General features: G+C 40.8%; 5 protein-coding genes across 5 annotated transcripts in view; 1 reads left to right on the forward strand and 4 right to left on the reverse strand.

Moving 5' to 3' along the window:
- LOC129756623 (A disintegrin and metalloproteinase with thrombospondin motifs 9) overlaps positions 1 to 14760 on the reverse strand; it is a 935923-nt gene that overhangs the window by 652301 nt on the left and 268862 nt on the right. The window lies entirely within an intron of this gene.
- LOC129756619 (uncharacterized) lies at positions 2665 to 3901 on the reverse strand. The gene has a single exon (XM_055753530.1). The coding sequence runs from the start codon at positions 3757 to 3759 to the stop codon at positions 2722 to 2724; it is 1038 nt and encodes a 345-aa protein (XP_055609505.1). The 5' UTR covers positions 3760 to 3901; the 3' UTR covers positions 2665 to 2721.
- Positions 3745 to 4847, reverse strand: LOC129756621 (tubulin-specific chaperone A-like). Its single transcript, XM_055753533.1, has 2 exons — positions 4482 to 4847; positions 3745 to 4017 (listed from the first exon to the last, which is right to left on the reverse strand). Exons 1-2 carry the CDS (start codon positions 4688 to 4690, stop codon positions 3891 to 3893), a joined length of 336 nt encoding a protein of 111 aa, XP_055609508.1. The 5' UTR covers positions 4691 to 4847; the 3' UTR covers positions 3745 to 3890.
- Positions 5003 to 7566, forward strand: LOC129756617 (BRCA1-associated protein-like). The gene is made up of 4 exons (XM_055753528.1): positions 5003 to 5218; positions 5402 to 5699; positions 6130 to 7104; positions 7165 to 7566. The coding sequence occupies exons 1-4, from the start codon at positions 5128 to 5130 to the stop codon at positions 7442 to 7444; spliced, it is 1644 nt and encodes a 547-aa protein (XP_055609503.1). The 5' UTR covers positions 5003 to 5127; the 3' UTR covers positions 7445 to 7566.
- Positions 7569 to 8751, reverse strand: LOC129756620 (deoxyhypusine hydroxylase-like). The gene is made up of 3 exons (XM_055753532.1): positions 8664 to 8751; positions 8278 to 8601; positions 7569 to 8218 (listed from the first exon to the last, which is right to left on the reverse strand). Exons 2-3 carry the CDS (start codon positions 8555 to 8557, stop codon positions 7581 to 7583), a joined length of 918 nt encoding a protein of 305 aa, XP_055609507.1. The 5' UTR covers positions 8558 to 8601; positions 8664 to 8751; the 3' UTR covers positions 7569 to 7580.

Raw genomic sequence — 14760 nt, forward strand, 5'->3', positions numbered from 1 at the left:
TACTAAAAATCCAGTGCAAAGCGGAACGTAAGTGGAGGAATAATCTCAGAAAATCAAAATTGATAAAAATGTCAAAAAACAGAAAATGTCAAAAAACAGCTGTGTTTTATTTTTTTGTAAATCTAAAGATGCCAAAATGTCATAAATTTCGTCAACTTTCCAATTCAATTTAAAAAAAAAAATATTGTTACTGGAACGGCTTTGGCGGTTGATTTATTAAAAAGTACAGTTTTAACACCATTTTTTTTACATTTTTTGTGGCCATGATCATAAAAAATTTGGAAATTTTTTTACTAGGTACATATGCAACATATAGCTTTTAACTTCAGCTTTTTCAGGCACTAAATGAATTTTTCTTCGAGCACTTATTAACAGACTTACAGTCTTTTCTCCGAAGCATGTTTTTTCAGACTTTTTTTCTTAGACTCCGAATAACTTTAAAATCGATGTTTGTAGCTCAATATTTAGTGGTATGAATAAGGTTTAGAAATTGCTTCGGTAGCTTTTACTTAGCTCGAAATCAAGCAAAGCAAAAGCCCAAAGCATTTGCTTAGTTTGGTATGAATAAACATTTGCTTAGCGGATGTGTACTAAAGTCTTAGAACATAGCTTTTGCTTCGAAAAAAAGAGCTATCCAACCAGCAGAATCTGAAGTTTTCTAAAGTAAAATGAAAGAAGACGATCATAAAATTGAAAAGTACGGCTAAAGTAGCCTTGAAGTCGACGAAGCGGGTGGTGGGTGTAAGAACGACCGGATTTTTTTTGGTTAACGCGTGCTCGTATGTTGATGTTTAAAGAAAAATGAATACATATTCGAATATAGTCAAACAACAAATGGCCTAACTTTAACATTTATCATAGCTCTCCCACACGTATTCGGATCGGGATAAACCGATGTGTAAAAAATAGGCAATAGGCGCGCATCTTCATTTAAATATTTTTTTTAAATCTTAGAAAGAAAAAAAATCACGTAAATATGGAAGTCTGAATTATGTTTTAAATTATAACAATTTTCTTCCAACTTCGAACCGATTGGGACTTCTTCCACTATAGCCGGAATTTTTTTAATTTGGAATATTTACTAATTGAATTGTTTAGTTTCTTAGACGAATCATTTCATACAACAACAGGAATATGCAAAAAGAGCTGGGTTATCACTTCGACTTTTCTTTATCCATGTTGAAAATGCTGTTTTGAATTGTATTGAAGTGTAATATTGCTAATTAAATAAATTCATGACATTGCTAAAGAATTTTTTTATTGGAAAAGTCTGCTACCGAGCATGCTTAGAAAATAAAGTAATTGCTAGGAGATTTGTCGAGCGATTACTTTAGATTTGGGCTTTATTCATACCAAATTAGCTTGTTCTAAAAGTAAAAGCTCCTGACAGAGAAAACAGCTGTCAAAAAAAACTTTATTCATATCAACCGAAGCAATTGCTTTAAGCGACTGCTCGACTGCTCGATTTCGTTTAGCAAAAGCAATTGCTAGGTTTTTTTCATATCACCTATTGTCTGAGAACTATATTTGAGTCACGTTACAAGCTTTCCAAAAATATAAATTTTGTAAAAATCGGTTAAGAAACAAGAGAGTTTTTGCGGAAAAGGGGTTAGGGGTCATTTGACCCCCGGCGGTATAAATAGGTATACCACATACGTATTTCGAAACCTACAAACTTTAAAAAATATATTTTTATGAAAAAATACGTGCATTTTGAAAATAAAAATAGTCATGAAGAAAAATTCGCGAAAAAACAATTTTTAATGGAGTTACAGTCATTTGAAGTTCAAAAAATGTCATTTGACCCCCTCCGGTACAAATAGTGGTAATGTAGCCGGGTATACGTTGTACGTCTCGGTGGTCGAGTGGTTGGCGTGGTAAGACGGTAATCACTGGACCACTTATGGCATGGGTTCGATTCCCATTCCGGTACTGGGTGTTAAATGTGTTAATCTTAAGTTGACGGTGTATGTCTTTTATACCTTGGAATTGTACGCCTCAATTATGCAGCACATGCATGTGGATGGATCTTTTCAAGGGGACTCAGATTGCACTTGGAGATCCTATCTAGTTATGTGTATGCTCGTAGTGCTACCGGTAAACAACTGCAATTTCCACCAATAGTGGAGGGGTGTCAAGTAGCATAGCAAAATAAAAATAGTAACGCGGGGTAATACCACAATAGATCAACTAAATGGTCGCAGTGGACTCTCTCCCCAACAGGAAAAAAAATCCTCTAAGCCAAGAGCTGCGGCCATTCTAGGAAGAATTCAGTGCTTTCGGTTGAGGTAGAATCATGGCTGCCTCACAATGGAGTTCAGTTTGCCGACTTCGTGGAAAAGTTACCAGACGATGCTGATAATTAAGCAAACGTGATATTTAAATGCAGTACGAACGGAATCCTGCATTAGAACAATCTTTTGAAATAGATGGCCGAGTTTCAGAAACGATGAATTACTAAACCGACAGTATTAAGACAAAGCCTGAATTATATTCCATAATAGAACCAATTGTTAAACAATGAAAATTGTTTTATGCAATTTTATTCATATGGTTTTGTAAGAATTCCGTTAGAAAGAATTGAAAATATTAAGTAAAAAAAGGTAAAGGTAAAGGTATAATATTGAGAGCAGGAAAAGGTCATCGAAAGAAATACAGCATAAATAATATACATACAAGCGTCTTATAATATAAGTTAATCTGCAATCTGCGTGAAATAACTCAACACATTTTCGTCCACAAATATTTGGCCCAATCGACCGATGGATCGGATGGGGGCAAAACCCATCCCAAAGGAATGCTACTACTTACCTTGCCGTCGACATCGTCATGCACCAGGCAAGCATCCCAGGCCCGTCTTGTCTCGATCAGTGCCTCCCGGCTTCGGTCGGCTTTCAGCAAAGGATGGTCAAATTTCCTGGGAATGGTGTCTCCGAACAGTACCCGGTTCCATTCATTTTCGGTGCGTCGCTGGGCGTTGGCTGCCGATTGTCGCGCCAACGTGTCCTTAAGCTGTTTTTCTTCCTTGATGCAATCGGCCAGCTTGGCGGCCCAAGTTTCTGTTAGTTTGATGAGTTCGGAAAAGATGGGGTCCTGATTGGGTTCCTGACGATTGTACTCCTGTCGCAGTTGACGAGCTATTTTAAGTTTTTCGAATTTGGCTAAATTTCGTTTGCAGGCAGCTTTCCGTTTGTGAACATCGGCCAACACGTGGCTGGCTTGTTCTAGTTCCTGTTGTGATTTGCGTTGCTCAGCAAGGAGTTTTTGCTGTTCACACTGCCAGCTGTCGATTTTTTTATGCAACTTTTTACGATTTTCCAATTGACTTAACTTTTCTTTTTTAAGTTGTGCATTACGTTTTTTCTGCCAACGACGTTTTCTGAGACGAGCTTTAATTTTTCGCTGGAGATCGCCTGATAGATTTGGATCTTTCAAACGGGTAATTTTATCGTTGATGGAAGCGACAACTTGAGTTTGTTCTTCGACCGCCTTTTTCCACTCGGAATCAGGAAGGAATGGAATTGCTTGTTCGAGGATGGTTTTATTTTCCTTGAGATGGTCGATTTCTTTTACGAGACTTGACAGGGTTTGCTTCAAGTCAGTTATCGAAAGTTTTGGCGGAGTCTGTATTAGGTGCGTTGGTGTTCTGTGTTTGAGGAAACGTTCGACAAATTCTAGATCCGAATTATAGTGAAAGTTTGTGAGGAAAGGTTGTGAAGGTGGAGGCCTTCTTGGGTCGAAATAGGGTAGGTTCTGCATATCTTGATTCGTGTCGAGCACTTGTGCTTGAGTAATCTTAAGGAACTCACAAAGCTATGTTCTTGGTTAAAATGTTAATTGTTAAAAAGTTTGGTAAGCGGAATTTTGATGTCGTGGCAAAAATATCTTGTTTAATGTTGAGGTAGGTTAACTTTGGCATCCTCCAAAACGTTTGATGCTGCTAGATACTGTTCGGTCTCTTTCAGTTCTTCTTCGTTCTTCAACATCTCACTAAGCTCCTCGAAAGCTTTAGCCAATCTGAAAAGAAGTTGAAGTGAAAAAATAAAAAATGGTCTAATTAACTCAGTTCCATACATTAAAATTATGAATAGAAAATTAGGAAAGTTGATAAAGCAACTTTTAACACGTTCGGCTTAATAAATATAAAAAATTGCAATTGACAGCGAAGTTTTTTTTAAATTTAGTTTAGTCTTTAAGGCGAGCTGGATCTTGCTGGACCTACCTACTATTCGTACAAGTAAAGTTTTTGAAGCAAGCTGTCCGAAAATAAGGACTTTAATTTAAAAATATGAAATTATTATTTCATAATAAAATTACGGAGCTGATTGATTTCGTTACATTTTATACCACTGTCCAAAAAATAAACAAACCTTGAAAGTGAGGTTAGGATACCCCCGGTAAGCCCACCCACGCATATTCCGAGATCCCCTACCGTAGTCAATCTAGCCCAGTATACCATCTGTTCCCATTGGCCAACTTACCTCCGCTGGCAGTCCGGAACCATCATCATCGATTCCTGCAGCACCTCCTCCTGCTTCCGAAGGACATGATCATCGGCACCGGAGGCCTTCAGCTTGTCGATACGGTTCTGCTGGGTGATAACTTCCTTCTCGTAGACGGTTTTTTCCTTGGACAGGCGCTTCACGACACCGGTTTTGATCGTTAGCTGCCGCAGTCGGGGATCGGACATGGCAAAACCGGAGGGTGTTCGTATTCAGTTGATTGTGGGAAGAATGGAACTAGCTTTTTGCACTAATTCTCCTGTTAAAAATTACCGTTGAACTTCCGAAAGATTGAAAGCGCTGTTAACGAGTGACTCATATCGAAAATACACAAAAACGCTAAGGTTGCCAGACGATTTCGGGTCTACCGGTGAGAAAACTCTGTAATCACTGTACTGATCTCATTTTAATGAAGTACTAGAACTTGCTGTCAGTTTTGTTTCATGTTTTTTGTTTACATTCGATTTTTCTTGTGAAAGTGATTTTCTCTTTGTGTTTCCTCCTTTCACAGGTGCAAAATTTTCCTGCTGCTAAGACGCGAAAATTAAAAGATTGCAAAATCGCGAGAGTTTTCCACTAATTAGATTATCGTTTCGTTTCCATTTTCGTATGTTATTTTCTATCAATGTCGGTTCTGGTTTCGTTGTGTATGCTAAAATTTGAACTTACTGTCGACGACGAAAACAACGCGATGAATGCTGACGAAGACGGAAATGGTAAGTGTAGACGGAACGATCTTCTAAAAAAAAATCAAACCCTAGATGCGAAATTATTGTTGTCCCTTATTGCTATAGCCTATCATTTTCATGCTGTGCCAAAAAAGATCGTCATTTGCATCTTGCAGGTATTTTTCTTTCGTCCGAAAGTAGTTGAATCTTTTTTTTCTTTACCCCTTGCAGAAGCAGCTGGTGCTGTTTCTAGTGAACATCCAACAAATCCACGATTACAGAGGGACATGCGTGGCCAACGAAAGCCCAAGAAGATAACTATCGAGAGCTACCGGAATCGGCTGGATTCGTCCTCGGTAGAATTCGATGAGTTGCCCCGGGGGGTGCTGCCGAAATGCTCCCGAGAGCAAACGCCCATGGACGAAGTGCCACCCCAGCCGGTGCAGGAATTTCCCGGGGAGATTAACTTCTTCTCCGGCAATCCCTTCGTCGAGGTGACCAAGGGCATCTTGCATCTGTACAAGCGCAAGTAAGCGAATTTAATAAGTTCAGGTGGGACGTTTTGGGCTCTGATTATGTAAGGAAAAGGGAATTCCATTTCAATTCATCACTTTCTATAGAGTGCGAATTTTCTTCCGGGTTGGCATAATAATTGCTTTGCTTTGAATGAAAGAAACGCGTTTTCTAATGAGGTTCTGGTTAAAGCTATAATTGATTTGATTTACATTGACCTGTTTGAAACTGAGCCTTTTCGGAATATAAATGAATTTGTTATTTATTTCTGATAAAGGCCCAATCAACACTCAACACTTTCGCAAATTTTGGTGTTTTAAAATTTGTTTAAAAAATCATTGTCGTAGAATTACCTCTAATAGCTTATTTTTGTACAAATGCTTAGCTTAGAACTTCAAAAATCCAAAATGCAAAGAATGCGATTCAACAGATATCATAATTTCCAGCGAACGCGCCGATATAACGGAAGGACTCTCAAAAACTCTCTGTTTGATTGCCGTTCCATCATCCCTAAACTGTCACGATATTTTGAACTTCATTGCTCCATGTAATTCGGTGATTCAACATGTGCGCATTCTACGTGACGGTTCTCCGAATCAGTTCATGGTTTTGCTGGAGTTCCGTTGCACTGAGGCAGCTGTTGAATTTTATCAAACGTTCAACGGAGCGCCGTACAATAGCCTGGAACCGGATTCTCTGTGCCACACGGTGTGGGTTTCGACCGTCGAATGGGGTGAAGATGCAATTGCCCCACAAGGTCACACGGAGTTGCCGACCTGTCCGGTTTGTCTGGAACGAATGGACGAAAGCGTCGACGGAGTTCTGACGATCCTTTGTAACCACGCCTTCCATGCGGGCTGTCTCATAAAATGGGGCGATTCAACTTGTCCCGTTTGCCGCTGCGTCCAAACTCCGGAACTGTCGGAAACTTCAGTTTGCATGGAGTGCGAAGGTACGGAGGCGCTTTGGATTTGTCTGATTTGTGGACATATTGGATGCGGCCGGTATCAGGGAGGTCACGCCGCTTCCCATTATCGAACTACCAACCATACATACGCACTGCAGCTCGGTACAAACCGAGTTTGGGACTATGCGGGCGATAATTTCGTTCATCGGTTGCTGCAAAGCAAATCTGATGGGAAGCTGGTAGCAACGCAATCTCCTGGCAATGATGGAGACGAAAAAATCGATTCCATGCAGTTGGAGTTTACATATCTGCTTACATCACAACTGGACGCCCAGAGAGAGTACTACGAAGATAAAATGGTCCGACTGGAATCGAGTATGATTGGGGATAAGCATAAATTGCAGCAAGACATTGAGCAGAACAAAAAGAAAAATTCTGCGTTGGAAAGTAAAATTCAAAGTCTTTCTAAGGAAAAGGCTAACTTGGAAAAAAAAATCAATCAAATGTCGTCAAAGTAAGTGACCTAAATATTAATATGATCATTGATCGTTCATAAAAAAATAATTATTTACAGAATAACAACGATCACTAAGGAACTTGCGGAGGAGAAACAATTTGGCAAAACGCTTCAAACAAATCAATCATCCTGGCAGACGCAATTTTCGGCGTTGGAGAAAAAATGCTTGCAAAAAGAGCAAGAGGTTACTGAGCTGAAGGAACAGGTTCGCGATTTGATGTTCTATCTGGACGCTAAGAACAAAATTGATAACTCGGAGCTGGCCGAAGAAATTGCCGGCGCTTCCATAGAGATTCCTAAACAGACAAAAGGAACAAAAAGGCGCACCAAGAAATAATTTTTACTGTGATTTAAAAGGTTTAATGTTGGCTTCTAGAAAACTAATAACCGGTTTTTGCTAAATAAAAATATCCTATGTGAATGTGATATCTTCTGATTATGCTAAGAATAAACCATTGCTGCTGAATGATAGTTTATTGTGTATGGTCCGATATTTTCACCAACGTATCTGCGTATTGAAATTCGGGACTGTGCTCATATTCACACATGTCCAAGGCCACCTCACAACTTTCTTTAACCACCCGTTTATCATCGCTAAGGTACTCATTCAGAATGCGGGTGCATTCTTCCGTAGCAATCGCTCCCAGTGCCTCAGCACACTCATGCCGAACCATCTCATTTTCCAAAGGATCACGCAGACTCTCTTCCAGAAACGGAATGCTACATTCTTCTTGCAGCTGTCCCAAAACGAAAGCAACTTCATGGCGAAATAGAGCACTTTTGCCTTTCAATCCAGACGCTAGCGCTACGACTGACTCCTGGGTTCTCAAATTTCGCAGACTGAACATAGCTCGATAGCGATTGAAGAGCGTTTCCGATTCGTCCAACAGAATCTTCTGTAGCTCCTTAACATCAGTGCTTAGCGCAGGTGGTGTAGGATCAACCGATGCGTAAGGATTGTTGTCCACAAAGCCATTTTCCTTTTGCTTTAACCAACGAATTCTCCCTAGAGCAATTTCACACGTTTCGGCAACCTCCACTACAGGGTCCTTGGCATATTTAGTCAAAATATCTTCTACTTCTGCTGCACCGATAGCTCCCAATGCCTCCGCTAATAAAGAAAATTATCATTAGAAAAACAAGGCCTAAAAAAATTCAATACATTATTACCAGCTTCGTGCCGAACCATCGGTTCCTGGTTCACATCTTCCAGTACTTTTACCAAAATAGGAATCGCAGCCCGATCCTGCATCTGACCGAGGCAGTAGGCCAGTTCGTGTTTCAGCAGGGCCGAATCGTCGTCAAAGCAATGTTCGATGGAACCGAGTGCCGTAGCACCGCCAATGTTTTTGAGCGTAAACAGTGCCCGGAATCGTTCCTTCAGGGGGCGGTTCTTATCGTTTAAAACCTTCCCGATGGCGGCAATTTTGGATTCCTCCACCTGAACCATTTCGGTGTGATGTTTCTCTGGTTGCCGATGTGTGTAATACTTACCTGAAAATGCACGGATTATATAGAATAATTCGAAACGTGCCAGATGGTGAATCAAAACTCACGCGTGTTAAGGCGAAAAAACAAATTTCTGACACAGAGATTACTCGATCTTGCAGCCGAGTTTACACTCCGACAAACTGTGAAAAACACTGTTCTAGTACTGCTTTGTCGGAGTTTTGTTTTTCGAACAAACCCAGTTAAATAAACCTTTTTTTTAAACTCTCATTGAAAATTGGATTTTGTGCAATGTTTTGCAGTCGCAGTTATCTGTACAAAGGCTGTCTGAAAAGCGGTTAAGCCTAGTCCATACTAGGCAACATGAACTGCGATTTTTGTTATGAGACGAACTTTATTGTCTGTTTTTGTTGTTGGAAACCTGAGGCGGTCTCAGTGTCTCCCGAAGAAAATGGGAGACGCTGAGACCGTCTCGAGACGCACCGTCTCCTAGTGTGGACCAGAGTGCCTCCAGTAGGGTGGGTGCATATTGAGGAAAAGTAGGCAAGGGATACCAAAAGTTTCTCATTGGTGGGGGGTGGAGACGGTGCGCTTTTTGACAGCGAATTGTTCGCCTACCATGCCTACGATTACGATTGCCTGTCACAAGATGGACGATTCCGTGCATTGGTATAAGAACACACCTGAAGCTTTACCCGCCTTGGTGTGGACTAGGCTTTAGCCAGGGCTTTTATAGCTACGGGTAGTGTAAAGTGCCAAATAGCCCAATCATTCGCCGTTCTGTTGATGGTTGACGTCATATAATTGATGGTTGATGGTGACGTCATATAATACACCACTACCAAAGCACAACCGTTTCGTCATACTTTTTATTAATTTTCTTTGGCACGAAACGTAAACAATGTCATAGCATGTCAAAATTTCGGCTTCCGTGCCCACTTCTCCACCGCGCCTACTTTGTGTCAAAGTTGTTCCACCCCTAGATTTAATAGCCCTGTCTGTGCACAAGCGAAAGCCACAAATTTGGTATATATCTAGGGTTTTAAGCGTGTGAGCGGGAGTGAGTATAGTCAAACTGGTTTTGTATTTGGTTGTTTTTTTTGTATAAAAATATACAACAAAAATGTTTTTCTGCCGTTCTTACTTAAAAATTAAGTTTCAACAAATTGTTGGCGTAATACTGATGCATAAAAGCGAGATTTCCAGCAATAATACAATCTCATCTTGATTACGGTTTAACGATAGTAGCAAATTGTTCCAAAACGTCCTTTAAAAAACTCGAAACAGTACAACACCTTTATATACGAACATCGCTTCGATTTCTGAAATCGACACCGAACAACGTTATCCTAGCAGAAGCAGGAGAGTTACCACTCAGAGAAAGAGCTACGTACTTAGCCTTCAAAGAGATTACTAAGACCATCTACTATAACGGTAGTCCTGTAGGGGCGCACCCCGAACAACACATACAACTATACAACGAATGATGGTACCTGTTCAAGATTATCCATCCTGAAAGAAGAGAGAACTGTCAAGTGTCACGAGCGGGAAAGGGGATTCGGTTTTAGGGCGTGCGAGGTTTTGGACGTGTTTTATGAAGCAGTGAAAATAAAGAGGTTTTTTGATAATCGGAATTCAATAGTGTGGCAAGTTCTTATTTTATTGTTCGGAATACCTTTACATCTGGCGACAAGGATGGAGAAATTGGTAAGTACACAATGGAAACGGAATAAATGAAAGAAAAGGTTGATTAAGTTTAAAATAGAGAGACTGATAAATTGTAGGTTATGCTACCCACGCGTTTCAAAAGAATTTTTTTTTTAAATGAACTAGTTTAGATGAGTTTTTCTATGCTCTTGCGATTTCACTAGTCAATTTCGAGAAATTAAACCGAAAACTCCCGGATTCTGAGGAATTCGAAGCGCAGTGATCCTACGAGGAGTTAAATATAATGTTAAAATAAAATGAGATTCCTCCGAGGAGGTAAATGATAAGTATTCCTTCGAGGAGGTAACACGAAACTCCTCCGAGGAGGTTAAACGTTGTGAATTCCTCCGAGGAGGTTAGGTGATGTGAATGTATCTCTGAGGAGATAACAAAATTATTCCTTCGAGGAGGTGAAAAAATTGATCTCTGAGGAGATAATAAAATTATTCCTTCGAGGAGGTGAAAAATGTATCTCTGAGGAGATAATCAAAGTTTTCCTTCGAGGAGATGAAAAATGTATCTCTGAGGAGATAATCAAAGTATTCCTCCGAGGAGGTGAAAAATGTATCTCTGAGGAGATAATCAAAGTTTTCCTTCGAGGAGATGAAAAATGTATCTCTGAGGAGATAATCAAAGTATTCCTCCGAGGAGGTGAAGAATGTATCTTTGAGGAGATATGTAATAAAAAAAAAAAAATTCTTCTGAAAAAAAAACCCTTCCTTTGAGGAGATGTCCAAAATTTTTTTTCTGAGGAAGAAAACAAAAGCCGTCCCTCTGAGGGGGTGCAAAAAAAAAAAGAAGTTGTGATAGTTGTCGTTGTTCTCATGAATTTGGTCTAGATTAGAATGAATCCTGATGGATGTTCTATTTTAAATGAAATGAGTATCAAAACTAAGAAATATGCGTATTTCTTTATTTTATAGATTGATGAAACGCGAGTGCTACCAGCATTCCGGTGCGAAGAGATCGATAAGAATCACTTGGCAAAAGAATGGAAAACTTGGAAATCAGCTTTGGAAATTTATTTTGACGCATATGACGTGACGGACCAACGCAAAATGAGGGCGAAGTTGTTGCATCTGGGAGGAAAACAGCTCCAGCGTGTCTATGATAGTCTTCCCGATGCTAATAAGATTCCATTAGTGGCAACAAAGGAAAATTGGTACGACATAGCTGTGGAAAAGCTAGATGCATATTTCGAGCCGGGTCGTCAGTATATTCTCGAACGCTGTCGATTGCGAAAAATCAAGCAAGAGAAAAATGAACGGTTTTCTCATTTCGTGATGCGGATTAGGCAACAGCTTTCGGACTGCGGATTTGAGAAGTACACTGCAGAAGTTAGGGAGGTCCTAATGGAAATTTTCGTAACCGACACTATCGTTGAAGGATGTCTTTCGGATGAGCTGCGACGTCGCATTCTGCAAAAAGACACATCGTTGTCAGAGATTGTTGAAATGGGCGCAATGATGGAGGGTGTGGAGCAGCAGCTCAAAGACATTGGAACATTGAAATCACCGGATACGACACGGGATGTTTTTCAAGTGCAGTCGGAACGTGGTATGAAGAACAAGAAACCGTATGTTGGAAGAGGTTTGACGAACTTTACGAAACACCCCAAGCTCAGCGAACATCAGGTGATTTGTTATCGCTGTGGTGCGAAAGGTCACATTGGATCATCCGACATTTGTAAAGCACGTGACCAAGTCTGCCGTAAGTGTAAGAAATCGGGACATTTTGAAGCTGTTTGCCGCACACGTTCTTTTGGGCCAATGTCTTCATCAGGAGCCGGGCATATAAAGAAGATACGCATGATTAAGAATCATGACGGTCAAGAGCATGGTAATTGTATTGAAGATAAACCGTCGGAAGGAACAAGTGACCCAAAGGCTTATTATTGTTTCTACGGAGGAAACGAATCGAATGTCATCGATTGCAAAGTTGGAGGAATTTCTCTCAAGCTACTGGTGGACTCTGGATCGGACATAAACGTCATCAATACGGAAGCATGGACAGCTCTGAAACAGCAAAGTGTAAAGGTTGTCAATATGCAGAAGGGATCGGAACAGGTTATCAAAGGTTACGGGAGCGACATACCACTTAAGGTTATGGGAACTTTCGAAACTGAGGTAACAATTGGTGAAAAATCAGTTTTCGCTAAGTTTTTTGTCGTAGACGGAGGCCAGCGCTGTCTCTTAGGAGATGCAACAGCGAAGAATCTCGGGATTCTGAAAATTGGTGTGGATATCAACCAGTTGGAAAGACGAGAAGTTGCGTTTGGAAAAATTAAGGATGTGCAGGTCCAAATACACATGGACCCTTCTTTCAAGCCAGTATTTCAGCCGGTACGCCGTGTACCCATTCCGTATGAGGCAGCTGTAAATGCAAAACTCGACGAGCTTCTAGGAAAAGACATCATTGAGGTGAATATTGTCAACAATTATGTCTTCTAATATGGTAATGAGTTAATGTTTAAAATCAACCTGAAATGATCTGAAAAAAAAAAAATAAAAAATCAAACAAAAACAAAGGTTTTTATTTATCGATTTCTATTGAGTTCTCTGCTGATTAAGTTGTTTTCAATGTTTTCAGGTGAAAACAGGCCCTACAACGTGGGTGTCTCCTTTGGTGGTAGTGGGAAAAGCCAATGGTGAACCTCGTGTGTGCCTAGATTTAAGAAGGGTAAATGAGGCGGTGATAAGGGAAAGATTCCCAATGCCAGTTGTAGACGAATTGTTGGCTCGAATAGGAACAGGTAAAGTCATGCGAATAATTATCATTTTGAGAAGGGCTTCAATTGATTATAATATAACGTTAATGAAACAGGGAAAGTTCGCAGCAAACTGGACATTCGTGATGCATTCCTTCAAACGGAGCTTGCACCCGAATCCCGGGACATCACGACGTTTATTACCAGCCGTGGCCTTTTTAGGTTCAAAAGGCTCCCGTTTGGCCTAGTATCGGCACCAGAGATTTTTCAGAAGGTCATGGATGAGATTTTATCAGGATGCGAGGGAACAGTTTGCTATCTCGATGATATTTATGTCGAGGGAAAGGATGTAGAAGAACATGACATTCGACTCAAGATAGTCTTCGATAGGCTGACTAAACGGGGAGTTGTTTTGAATATGCAGAAATGCATAATCAGAGTATCGGAGCTGCAATTTTTGGGACACGTCATCAGCCCAAATGGGATTCGACCATCACCCTCTAAGGTAGAGGCACTGTTATCTTTTCGACAGCCTGAAAACGTATCTGAAATCAAGAGCTTTCTCGGGCTGGCTAACTATCTTAATAAATTCATACCTAATCTAGCAGCCGTGGACGAACCACTCCGAAGACTTTTACATCAAACAGCTAAATTTTCGTGGGGTCAGGAACAGCAACATGCATTTGATGTCATTAAGCAGGCGCTGACGAAGGATAACAATCTAGGGTACTACAATTGCAAGGACGTGACATCGGTGATTGCAGATGCAGGTCCTACTGCCTTAGGTGCTGCTCTTATCCAGACCAACAACCAGGGTGAACATCGCGTGATTTGCTTCGCCTCCAAGTCGCTGACCGAGACAGAGAGGAGATATTGCCAGACGGAAAAAGAGGCATTGGCGTTAGTTTGGAGTGTCGAAAGGTTCCAAATGTACCTCCTTGGAAAATCGTTCGATCTAATAACGGACTGCAAAGCGCTATTATATCTCTTCAATCCCAGATCCAAACCATGTGCGAGAATTGAAAGGTGGGTTCTTCGTCTTCAAGGATTCCAGTACAATGTCAAGCATATACCCGGACATAAGAACATAGTAGACGCGCTCTCCAGGTTATCCACTCTCAAACCAGTACCGTTCGACGTTGCTGAGGAGCTTTTTGTTAACGAAGTTGGACAGGCCGCAGCTTCAACTGCAGCTATACGTTGGGAGGAAGTAGATCGTACCTCCGAGCAGGATGAAGAAATTATGCAGATTTTTGAGTCTATTAGCAGTGGTCGTTTATTTGAACTTCCGATGGAATATCGCGTCGTGTGAAGAGAGCTTTGTCGCGTAGGGAATGTGCTGATGCGGGGTGATCGCGTGGTTGTTCCTAAGAGGTTGAGAGAACAAGTGTTGAGTCTGGCTCACGAAGGCCATCCGGGCACTAGGATGATGAAGAGTCACCTTCGGTCTTCGGTATGGTGGCCTAAGCTAGACTCTGATGTCGAAGCGTATGTGAAACAATGTAGAGGGTGCTTACTCACATCAGCTCCGGACGCCCCGGAACCAATGAGAAGACGAGCACAGCAAATTTTTTTTTGCTGGAAACCAGCAAAATTTTGCTGGTTTTTGTCCCGCTGACTTTCCAGCAAAATTTCCAGCAATTTCAATTGCTGGAAAAAACAGCAAACGTTAATGCTGGTTTCCAGCAATTCAAATTGCTGGAAAATCAGCAATCCAGATTGCTGGATACCAGCTATTTCTTTCAACACAACCGGCAGTATTTAGTATGAAATTTATATTTCAATTCAAA

The sequence above is a fragment of the Uranotaenia lowii genome, chromosome 3, assembly GCF_029784155.1.
Source record: "Uranotaenia lowii strain MFRU-FL chromosome 3, ASM2978415v1, whole genome shotgun sequence".
Taxonomy (NCBI): Eukaryota; Metazoa; Arthropoda; class Insecta; order Diptera; family Culicidae; genus Uranotaenia; species Uranotaenia lowii.